We start from the raw sequence: 12,211 nt of genomic DNA, 5'->3' as shown, positions 1-12,211 counted from the left end.
GCTCCTGAAAGTAGGAAATAATGAATCCGTTTTATTAAAACACTTGTTTCGTATTTGGGAGGAATAAATGAAAGACTTTCCTGCATGAATTTTCTAGCTTGGCTGTTACAAGACACAATGTTCGATATGGGAGCAGATGCATCAGGAAGGAACTTGTGGGGAAACTCGTGTGGTGCTTGGGAGCTCCATGTCTTCACCCCAGCTACGTGAGACCTACAAGCACAAGAGAAGGTGTAGGTCACCAAAACGGGGGATTGACAAAGTCTGGAAGATGTGCATTTGTGGAGAGGGAGTAATAAGATTGGGGGTGCGAAATGCTCTCTGCATGTCTCAGCTCTATATCCCCCATGTATTTCTGTAAGGGAGTGTCAAGGAGAAAGAGCTGAGCGTTTAAACAAGACCTCCTGCCATGTAAATATTGTGCTGTTTCCAAACACCAGCCCAAAGCGAAGCCCGTTGCCTTGCAGCTCCCCCTGGCAGGCTGGATCGCTGATAACTTCTTACCTTTTATTTTTTTTTTTATGGCCTTACACGCTGGAGGTGTGCACGGCTGAGGTCTGCAGCAAGATCTGAAAGCTCTTTGAGTATCTAAGGCTTGGGCACCTCAAACAGCTTTTCTTAGCAGAACTTAACAAAAACGAATTAATCCTGGGCACTCGAGTGGTGTAAGGCACCACATGCTACCAGGCCATTTTTAAGTCACATTGAAGTGAATGAAAAGACTCCCACAGACTTCAGCGGGCACCACATCAAACCGCGCAGCACCGCGGAGCCGAAGGCTCAGCCACGTGCTTCCTGTTCTTCGTTGTCAAACATCTCTATTGTGCTGTCCCCATTGAACCCCGGACAATACCTTCTCGCCGGCTGGAGGAATGGGATAAAAATCGGATCTGAAAAAAAAGCCACCATATAAATCACGGTGCAAAGGCGCTGAAGGGGAAATCAAAGCCGTGTTCATCATGTGGGCAGTCAGAGCCAGGTGGAAACAACATTTTTTTTGAAGATGTCTCAACCAAGAAGTTCCAGGAGTAAGAAAATCTCGCTGACTAATTAAGCTCAAATGGATGTCCATGGGCTGCTCAGAGAGGGGACTAAGTAGAAGTGCTATTTTCTCACTAGGAATTAAACTGCTTTTAGAGGCAAATAGGCTTTTGTGGGGTTTTTTTTGGGTGGGATATTTTTTCCTGTAGAGCTATTTGCTATTTGCAGGGAAAGAGGTAGCTCGTGTTCTGGATCCTCATAGTTTATTACCAACGAAATGTAGATTTGTAGCCATGGGGCTAGTTAGGCATCTCTATGGAAACGTACAGCCACGGGGTTTGTGCACTGGTTGTAATCAGGGTTTTCAGAGTTTTCATTTTTCTTCACATAGACAAGAAGCATATACAAGAAGTCAGACTTCAGCGTCCAATTCCAGGCTGCATTTGGGGAAAGGTCATGGGAAGAACAAAAACCCAGCTCACCCTGGGGTGAGATCCCCACAAGAGTTTGTTTTTCAGAGCAAAACTCCTTCTGAAATTGAAGACTTGAGGCTCGTTATGGATAGGCACGAAAGCACTTCACTTCCTTCCTGCAGATAGACTCAGAATTGTGATCAAGAGGTGGGTTTTTTTTGTTTAAAACTGTCATTTCAAGAAACGTAAATCTTTCCAAGCACACACATACCTTGGCACTGATGCTCCAGGTAGAAGCAGGACGCTGGACTCCACAAGCAGATTCCTCTGTACTTTCATGACCTCAACTCCCCCCATGTGCTTCTCAGGCACTACTTTCTTATTTTTATATCATAGTGATGTGTGAAAGTCCTGCCTGAGGCCACCCCGGCCCCGGGGAGCTGCACCCTGGGTGACAGGGGTTCTTCTGGTACGCTTCTTGATTGTGCTTGCCCGACACCAGGTTAGCAGGACTGCAACAGTCTTTCAAAACAGACTTGAAAAATTTCCAAAATGCTTTAAAGTGAATAAACGGCTGCAAAGGAGTGGTGGGACTTTTGTTTTTTTCAGCAGTCTTCCAGTTGGCGTATTTCTGCGTGGAATTAAGGGCTGCATATTTAGTACTTCTCTTTTTTTGCCACTTCTGCTTATCTGTTGATTCTGCTAAGGGGTGCTTTTTAGGAAGATTCAGGGAAAACCGAGGCTTTTTTTTTTTTTCCCCTGTGTATACACATGTGTCTTTTACATTGGCTTTAAAAGGTACGGTTACTGTGAGCATATTTAATGGCTCTTCTCAGAGAGATCTGGCAGGTTAGAAAGCAGATCCAATACACTTAACATTATTAACACCTGCAGAAGCAAACCCAGGAGAAATGACAGCGAAAAGGGAATTACTTTCCTAGTTACCAAAGAGCAGGGGTGAAAGCTGGGATTTATAGAAATCCATTGAAAAATTCACTGAGTCTTTATGGAACAGGATTTAAGCTCTGCTTCTTCTCCTAACCCTTGCAAGGACAAAACTCTTGAGCCCACCTTTCATATGAACACGATAAACTGTTTGCTTCGCCACATTACGGAAACGGCTTTTTTTGGTCAATGCTGCATTTGTGAACTCCTGAGGAGAAGCTGAGATGCAGACAGGTTGTCAAGTGCTGCATGAGCTAATATTAATGCCTGCTGTGACTTAGTCTTGCTACTTGGGGTTTTTTTGCTGCTCCTTGTGTTACATCTGTCTGATGGAGCGATACCAGACTGTCATTGGCTTCCACTGCAGCCGGTTTTCTGTCAGAAACACTAATGAGAGAAACCAAGGTGTTTTTTCTTTTTCCTTGAATTTTTGAATGAGGCCTGCTGTGTTTTTTGCAAATTGCATCTTCGTTATAAGTATTTAAGAGCCATAGCTTTTCATATCAGACAAGCTGGCATCAGCTTTGAGAAGAAACATGTTATTCTAAAGCAGAAAACGAGATTAGAAAATTGCTTTTGCAGATAGAAACGAAGTCCTGTCGGCTCGTCTAATCCAGTTCTTTGGCACTGGTGGAGGACAGCTTTCTGCACGCCAGAATGCACGGCTGCCTCTGCCAGACGTACCAGCCCGGGCTGCTGCGCTTTCACAGCGCAGCTCCCGCCGCAAGCGCTGGGCCCCGTGTTTTGATCTTTCCGGGAACCAGCTGGCACGTAGCTCCCTGTACTGCTCCACTGCAACACGGAGACGTCTCCCACAGGAGTTCGCTTTGGAAAGGTGTATTGGGTTTGCGTGGCAAGGGTTTGGTAGCGGGGGGGGGGGGGGGGGGGGCTACAGGGGGTGGCTTCTGTGAGAAGGTGCTAGAAGCTTCCCCCGAGGTCACCGGGGGAGCAGATGCCCAGTTAAGGGAGAAGGGAGGGGTGGGGGGAAGCTGTTTTAAGATTTGGTTTAATTTCTCATTATCCTACTCTGATTTGATTGCTAATAAATTAATGTCCCCAAGCTGAGTGTGTTTTGCCCATGACTGTAATTGGTGCGTGATCTCCCTGTCCTTATCTCCAGCCACCAGCCTTTTGTTGTATTTTCTCTCCCCTGCCCAGCTGAGGAGGGGAGTGACAGTGCAGCTTTGGTGGGCACCTGGTGTCCAGCCAAGGTCAACCCACCACCAAAGGTCATCCTGTATTTCAGTGTCCCTTTTAAAAAATACCCTGAAAGAGAAGTGAAAGGTATTGTGTTGTTTTTTTTTTTTTAAGTGCATTTAGCTAGCTCATACAGCAGGCATGCAGAACATAAGCTATCCAACCAGCTATGAAACAAAACCTGGAATTAATTGCTTAATTCTCTTTGCATTAGGATAAAGCATATGGTTTTAAAATGTCTTCAGTGAAGAACTGCTGAATATGGGAAACGTCTACTATTGCCTTGTACTAAATTGAAAAGCAAGTTCAAGTGTAAAGATTGGTGGGGTGATAGCCAAAGGCAAGCTGTCCTGCAACTTACTTTGGGAGACAATCTAGTTTTAAGGTTTAAGTTTGACCCAGTAAGCACATTAAATAATTACCATCTCTGAAAACCCAGCTTTTGTTCAAACTTCCTTGTAGTTCTTCAACTACGGGAAAGAATCCACAGAGATACTTCTTACCCAGCAGCTGATATACGTGTGCCAAAACTTTTAACTGTACCAAGGAGTAAGAGACTGCAAGACAAGGGATTATCATCCATTCCAGCCCGTTTTCTCCAAGGCTGCTGTAACGATGATTTGTCCTACGCTGGCACATGGGCTAATGCTGCATTTGAACAGATCCTGAGCGTGTACAGATGTGGGAACTGGCCTCCTTCATTGTCAGGTAAGATGGGTGTGTCTGCCTGCTCACAGACCACCCCGCCTGATGCATTTTCTAGGTGTCAGAGACCAGCGTGAAACACGGCCCAGCTTTCAAGCTGCTGCTGCAACAGGAGGGCGAGACCTTTGGGGAGGGTGAGTGCCCGTCTCTCGGGGTGGGTGACCTCCACGAGCCCTGCACGTCCAGCTGACCCCTGTGTGTCACTCCACCAGGAGAGCACACAGCACTCCACGCTTGGCCAGGCAGTACCACACCGCACGCGCAGCGCAACGTGAAGGCAGAGAAATGACTAACAAGTGGAAAGCTTGCCTGCCTACCAGCTACAGAGCGGTGCAGGTGCTTGGCAAGAGCAAGACTTTGATCCTGTTCACACCAGCATGCGTGAAGTCTCACATCCAGTGCTTTCCATGGGAACGCTCACACATGTTTTACCGAAATCAAGGGCACTGCACCATCTGATTCACTGTTTTTTATAATACAGCAGCCGTAGTGTTTTGTAAGAGTTGGGGTAAAGACCACAAGTTGACTTTAACTGCAGCAGGGAGCGCACTCTGCTAGCTCCAGAAGCTCTACCAAACAAACTTTCCCACTTCCCTGTTGCTGGAACCCTGAGCCTCAGTCCCACATTTCTAACCCCCTTGCCTGTCTGGTGTAAACCACTGAACCAATTAGTTAATACTGCTCCTAACCTCAAACAACCAGCACGAGCAAATGGCAAGCTCCAAGCATACACATAACTCTACCCAGAAACTGTGGGAATGCTACAGGGAAAGACGTCCTTTATTTCAACGTTTTAATGAAAAACAATAAAATTTTTCTACATGAGGAAACAATTCTTTTTGCTGGCAGAAGCATCTAAAAGTTCACAAAACAACTTCAAACACAGGTTTGAAAAGAAGCATCCAAACTTTTAATTTAATCTCCAAAATCTTGGTTAAGTGGACTTCAACTTTCCTTTGTTTCCTGGAAAGAGGTTAGTGGCTCGGGGCAGTATTTTCTCCAGAAGGCAAACATCTGTCAAAGCTTGCCCTACAGGTGGTTTTCATCCTTTACTGCCTGAAGTCCAGTTTCAAGTTTAGAATTAGAGATACGTTCCACATGGCTTGCAGCATGGTACTTTTTTAATCTCATTTCTCCAGGGGTGCATAATTCAAAAGCTTCTCAATCAGATCCACATGGGCTAGGAGCATTCTGCGGCAGCAGTATCTCTTCAAACCAAGGGCATCCAGGGCATCTCTATTAATGAACAAGAACAACAATAAAAAAAAATAATGGATGAAGTGAGTCAGAACCACTTGTAAGCGTTCCTAAGCAACATACTGATTACTTTGAGCTTAGTCATAGAGGAAACCTTGTTTGCAGTTCAAATTAAGAAACTGAAATTCAGCATGTGCTGCTAATGTTCTTTTCCATTTACTGCTGTTGACGGGGTGTTTGCCTGTTTGCTGGCCTGCAAGAACACACCATCTTCTGTTGACGATGGTGTTTAGCTGACACCACTACCGGACTTTCAGAGGTCAGTCTGCAGAACTCCCCCAGGAACAGAACTGTAACAGGCTCTTATAAATTTCCTCTTCTGAACTACCCCACTCGTGAGGGCATATTTGGTCATGAAACAGCAAGGTTAAGTGAGAGATGCAAGTGTTTTGGTATTGGAAATAAAATTTTAGTCTTTACAGCTGGAAAGAGACTTGAAATATGGTTCATTTCTAACCTCAACGATTTAGTTACAGTAACTCAGTCTTCCTTTTACAAACACCAGTCTCTAGGAAAGAGAGGAGCCGATCTGGTTAAAAATCTGATCAATCAAGAGGTGTGAATGCAGTCATAGGAACACGGTTCTGAAAGGTGAGAAGCCATTTCCGCTGCTCTTACAATCCTGGACAGTCCTTAATTCCCTGTGCTGGCTACAGCTCCTGCTAACTGTAGGGTAGAAGGTAGCGCGAAGGCACTAGACAATCTCCTGACACAGGAATAAGGAATTGCATCTCTGAGCATTGTTACCCATGCTATTAGCATCTCTAAGCACCATTATAACACAACGTTTCTGTAAACTGAGGATGATACTTGCCTACTTCACAAGATAAATTTGTGATCTAAGCCACATTAAAAGGGTGAGAGATATATAGAAACTAAAATAACTCCAAATGCAAACTAGCCCACACATGGATGGGAGGCTAATTCTGAGGAAGGCTAAAACCCTTTCCAGTTCCCATATAAAAAAGCATTCAGTTACACAACCTGTTCCCCACAAATACACAAATAGGGATGCGCACACTGCTCAACAAGAAATTTGTGTCATACAGTCTTTCCACTTAATTCTTCTGAGTGACTGCTCAACGTTCTTACAGCTGAGTAGAGAACGTACGAGTCAGCCTTAGCCTAAACCCCTGCGTGTGTCTTCAATGGCTACTGCTATCAGACCTCTTAAGTGACACTATCCAAGCTCTTTAGCACCAGCCTATTAACCATAAAGCCAGTCTGGTACTCCTTCAGAATTTGGCATTCATGAAATACAACTGATCCCAGGTCTCTAGATCTGTATGATGCAGGGCAACAATCCAGCATTTGCTTAAAACAAATGTCATTTCCCAAAACCTGTAATTCTCTTGTAGGAAGCAGCTGACAGACACTTTTCTAAAGTACAAAGGACTGAGAGGAAGCCTCTGCCTAAGCCAGACCACGGTAAAAGGTTGTTTGGCTTCAAGCAATACAGCCTAACTGCATGGAGTCTCCAGCAGCTTCTCTGAGGATGTCAATTAGTCCTTGTACCTATCGACAGTCCTTCAAGGGCTTCAATAGCAGGGCTAGCACTTGCAAAAGTTATTTATGTATATGAACAGTGTATTTTTTTTAAAAAAACCCCTTATCAATAATATCACATGATCTCTAAACTTTCCAAAACACTCGAGAACAAAAGCATCTGATGTCTGTTGATATGTAAGTTTTAAGAGCTATCTGGAAAGTTCTGAACTTTCAAATGTAGTTATCAGAGGTACAAAATACTAACAGGAATCACATCTTTAGATGTCATAATATACATTTCAGCTAAAACAACTTCAGCTGTATTTCCCTTTTCATCTAGCTTCCAAGAACTTGTGGAAAAAGAGCAATTTTAAGGAGCAAACAGAAAGGTGTGGGTCTTTTGGAACCACAAATTGTTCAGACAAGTTTATTTCTTCCATTTTGTCCATCCATTTCTTACCTAAGCCACCATTAATAGTGACTCTGACACTGCACTGTAAGATTTTAACTGTTCGATACCTGTAAACTCTGCTTCTGATCTGACAGTACCATAACTGCGTCAGCTCGAACAGGCATCCTGGGATCACACCAGTGACCATAGCAATTGTTTTCAAGTGAGCATTTACCAGTAACAACATACATCTTCCTGTCCCATACAAAAGCTGAAGAGTAACGAGGACAGGAAAAATGTTAAAATGTAGTGCTTGGAAAATAAGTCAGAAGTGCTACCAGAACAGCTCTGATAAATTTCAGAATTAGTGAGAAATGATTAGCAGCCCATACTATTTTAATGTTTTTAGCTCCATAAATGGAAGAAAACCAAAATTTTTTTGGTTGGAACTTTCCAAATACCTTTAGTTTAGCAGCTGCAATATTCTACTCAGCTATGTTTGACAGGTTGTGGGATGTAAATGCACTCTAAAAAGGCCACTCACAGAAGTAATGAGCTTTAGGAAAAGTATTGAATGATTTTCTCTGGACAGTTCTAAACCATAAGAATGTTTTCAGATTTACTTCAGAGAAAAGGCAGCGAAATCTGTGCTGTTAATATACATTCTTCTGACAGTTCACAGACATAAGTCCATTTAAAAACCTATTAGTAACCCTAACATCTGAATGCAAAGCAAATACTCTTTTCTTTCTACTTAAGAGTTTCAACATCGCTTTGGGAAGTCTCTCAAACTTCTAACTTTTTTTTTCCACTCTTTTAAATTGCAAACATATGTGGGTTTTTTTTCTTCATACTTAAACTTGATGACAATGTAAGTATTTCTCAAGAGTTACCTTCTCAAACCCTTCTGAAGTAGACCCACCACAGCTAGGCCTTCCTTGAACTATTAAAAGACAATTCTGGCTATGCAAAGCATGCACTGACTTCTTAAAATAGAATTGTTAGGACTATCAGTCAGGTATCTAGAGCAGTTAAACTACCCCTTCCCCCCTGTTAGCAACTCTGGGTATCGAAGATGAAATGCTTTTAAGAAAGACTAAGAGGGATATATATATATATATATATATATTGTTAATGACGTTCATTACTTCTTACACTTGTAACTTTTCTCTCCCCTTTAAAAAATAACACATGGGTATCAAAGTTGTCTGTCCTGCTTGTTCCTTTCCCTCCTGTTCCATACAGAGTTAAATATTTGAGACTGTTTTGGGTATAAAGGCTAAGACTTGGCAACTTCCATATTACTACCCAGAAAGATTCAGTACGGAAATGAGTACTTTCTTACCCATTATCATTTCTAATCTCTCGCTAAACAGTTAGCCTCAGTTTTTAGCCTCTTTACGTAAGTGCAGGATCACGAAGTAGCTGTATCTTACACCCTGTGCAATCTCATCTAAAATCTCAAAAGTACAGAGATAATACCCACCCTTCTGTATACTCTGCTTGCAGAAGGCCAAGGTAGGCTTCCCACTTGTTTCCAACTATTTTGCCGCACGTGAAGCATCTGACCGGGATGATCATTTTTGCGCTGTAACATTAAAAAACACAGATCGCACCTCTGCAAAAGGACTAAATACCATATTCAGACATGAGAAAGCAAATTCGGGAGTTGTACAAGTCCCAGCCGGCAGCTCAACAGACAACGGGACCGCGGAAGGCAGCGCCGCAAGGCGGGGGGGGGGGTGGGGGTGTCGCGCCCCGCCACCCGCGGCCCGTCCCGCACCACCTCCCCGCGCCTTCCGGACAGGGCGGCGGGCAGCGGCGCGCTACCGGGAGGCTGGAGACCCAACACCCTCCGGCTCGGGGAACCAGCCCGCGTTACCGCTGCCCCGCGGCCGGCAGAAACGGGCCTAGCGCCGGCGTGAGACGGCCGTAGGGCCGGGGCAGCCTGAGGCCGAGGCCTCGCTCGCCGGGGCCGACCCCGAGGCCCGGAGGAGGCCGGTCCCAGTCGCCCCGCTCCCTAAGGCGCCGCGGACCCCCCCAGCCCCGCCAGGCCGCCGCCCCGCCAGGCGCCTCTTACCGCCGCGGCTCCTCCGCGCTCCCCCACCGGCGGCCCGGGCGCTGCCAGTGCGGCGAAGCGGGGGAGGGGGAGCGCGGCGCCTCCGGGCGGGCCGAGGCGGCGGGCGGCGGTACGGCGCCCCCTCGGTTCCGGGCAGGGATGGTAGCGGCCGAGCTGTACGGCGGCGCGGGCGGCCCAAAAGAGTGCGCGCGCGGGGCGGGCTCGTTTTCGCGTTTCGCGTGCGGAGCGGCAGCTGGGGCGGCGGGAGCGCGGGGCGGCGGAGACACCGAGCGCGGCGCCCGCCCCCGCTCCTCCCCCTCGCCGTACCCGGGTGGGTGGGCACTTGTTGCATTGCGAGAGGGTTTCTGCAGCGACCGGACTTCTCATCCCGTCCTGCCTGAGGTACCGGAGCGGGACACGCAACCGGTGGCTGCAGCGCGGCACTCGCCGGCTGGAGAGGGCAGGGGGGCGGCGGGCGTGCCGGGACCCCGGCGGGAGGGCGCAGGCGGGGCAGCGCGCGGGTCCGCTCCCTCACGGGCGGCGCGCCGGTGCCCGCGGTGGCTCCGCGGCTGTGCCGGGGCTGAGGAGCGGCCGCGGCGGGACCCCCCCCCCCCCTCCGTGTCGCCTGTCGTGCCTGCGGGAGCGCGGCGCCGCGGCCCCTCGCGGGGCTGTTTCCCAGCCCGTGGTCGCGCTCTCCCGGGCGGGGGGCGGCAGGAGCGGCTGCGGGCCCCGCTGCTGTCCCGCCGCGGGGGTGACGGGTTTTATTCGTTGTCCTGCCCGGCGCCACAGTGTTTTATTTCTTTAAAACCAAACTCTCCCCGCGGTCCCGGTCAAGTTGCGGGCGCTATCGTGGCTGCGGGTTTGCCGAGAGTTTTTAAACTCGGGGGTCAGGTTGGACTTGACGCCGTCCCGTTTAACTTTTAACGTATTGCTGTGACCTGTGCCAGGGCTAAAATAAAAAAAAAAAAAAAAAAAGCAGCGGCTCGAGAACCGGAGCGTTTTCCCCGGGCTCGGGGGGCCGGGGGAAGCTCCCCCTGCTCGGGAGGCTGGTTGCAGGCAAAGCAGCCGGTTTTATAGGGTGCCCCAAGCGGGGGAGGTTTGGTAGCAGAGGATAACGCATCTTGAAACTGTTTTCCTTGTATTTCGTTCATGTAAGGAGCGGGGAAGCGTTAGGCACAGCCTCCGTGTGCTGAGCAAAGCGTGCTGCGATGGCTACAAACTTTAGGGACAGACACTGCTGTTCTGGAGACTCTGGGATGAAGCATTAGTCAGTCCTTATTGTCCTCTTGTGACAGCGTGAGCATTATGCTAATTGTCCTTGGGCAGAGCAGAAATTCTCCAAAAGTGTTTTATTTTCCTGCTAAAGTATCTGTGAGTTGATACAGTGCACAGCGCAGAGCCATTACTGTCAGGCATATAAATAATTGTGTCTTAATGCACAGCTTATGTTAATACGTCTTTCGTGACTATTTTTTGAACGGCTGGATTATTGACCCTCTGCACAGAAATGCCAGACCTAACTTGAACTGTAAAAGAGCAAATAGTTTTGTTTTAACAAATAAGGGTTTGAGGTTGGTTGAAAGCATTTTTACAGTTCTGATCGCTAGTGAAAAGATGGTTATTTTTGCAGTCCCAGGAACAATTATATGCAGTTGTGAACTGGGCAAATTGACTTGGCATGGAGGGTAGCTGAACCTCCTGCGATCTCTAGATTATTATCATTATTGTTATTGTAGGCCAGCGGGAGCCAAACTGTGTCTTTTCTTTTTCTCCTTTGATTTCTTTTTTTTTTTTTTGTGGGGTTGAGAATGTGGAGATTGTGCTTTGATGCATTTTCAGCACCAGGGCTCCAAAGTAATTTTCTTACTGAACTGTGCAGTGAAAGGCATTTGTGTTTGGAGATGGAAATTTGCAACTGGGAGTGAGAAAGAGGGGCTGTCACAGGGCTTCGTGGCAGAGCCACATCGTTAGATGTAGGTTAGCGTCTTATAGGTGCCTTGTAGAAATGTGCTTGCTTATTTCTTAAAAACAAAACTGAGTTTTAACTTTCAGACCTAGTTCTTATATCTGACTTTGCTTAACATCTTTTTTTTTCAAAGAAAAAATAACTCAGATAGTTCTCGCAGTATTACTTTAACTTTGCTACGTCTTTTCTGGATAACCTGCTTTGGCTGGGTGATGGGCTTAATGAACTAACAGGTCTTTTAGGGTTGTAGCTTCTTTGATCCTAGAAAATGTAAGGATTTTTATGATCTACGACCTGGAGAGACTGCTACATACTGAGAACATTCTCTCCTCAACTTCATGTATCCTCTGCTTAATCTGACTGTTTGCCAAACCGCAGGAGCTTGTTTAAAAGAGTTGGGGGGGATGTGCACACATGTGACTAATAGGAATCAGAGTCAGTGTTTTCTGGGCTGCAGCTCAGGCTGATAAGGGTGACTCTGCAGAGTGAGCGCGTTGTGCCATGCCACCTTTCAGCTCTCTTTTTCAGGTGAGGTGGGTACTGCTGACACTCAGCTGTTGCAGTTTAGTATTTAGTCACATTTGGTCTCTTCAACCATCCTTCTGAAGGGGGATGAGGACTGGAAGAATCGGAGAGTTAGGTCGCTTCAAGCATCCTTTGAAGAAGAATTGCAAGAATTGGAGTCCTATCTCTTAGAGCTAACCCTAGAACAGCATGGGTCTTTCTGACAGTAAGTTCTCATCCCATTTCTGGTCTCTTGCCACCTTCAACAAGCAGCAGTCCCCAGACTACTGGTTCTTTGGGTCTTC

The 12,211-nt window shown here is 46.8% G+C and overlaps 2 protein-coding genes across 2 annotated transcripts in view; one reads left to right on the top strand and one right to left on the bottom strand.

Moving 5' to 3' along the window:
• Positions 1-5,003: 5,003 nt before the first annotated feature.
• Positions 5,004-9,597, bottom strand: POLR2L (RNA polymerase II, I and III subunit L). Its single transcript, XM_074842685.1, has 3 exons — positions 9,458-9,597; positions 8,864-8,965; positions 5,004-5,477 (listed from the first exon to the last, which is right to left on the bottom strand). Exons 2-3 carry the CDS (start codon positions 8,956-8,958, stop codon positions 5,369-5,371), a joined length of 204 nt encoding a protein of 67 aa, XP_074698786.1. The 5' UTR covers positions 8,959-8,965; positions 9,458-9,597; the 3' UTR covers positions 5,004-5,368.
• Positions 9,598-9,682: 85 nt separating this feature from the next.
• TSPAN4 (tetraspanin 4) overlaps positions 9,683-12,211 on the top strand; it is a 455,720-nt gene continuing 453,191 nt past the window's right edge. The window contains exon 1 of the mRNA XM_074842682.1: positions 9,683-9,838. The gene's annotated coding sequence lies outside the window, so the exon portion shown is untranslated. The remainder of the gene's footprint in view (positions 9,839-12,211) is intronic.

This window comes from Strix aluco, chromosome 16, assembly GCF_031877795.1.
Source record: "Strix aluco isolate bStrAlu1 chromosome 16, bStrAlu1.hap1, whole genome shotgun sequence".
In the NCBI taxonomy this organism is placed as follows: Eukaryota; Metazoa; Chordata; class Aves; order Strigiformes; family Strigidae; genus Strix; species Strix aluco.
Note: the sequence above shows the minus strand (reverse complement) of the source record. Positions and strands in the feature narration are given on the sequence as shown.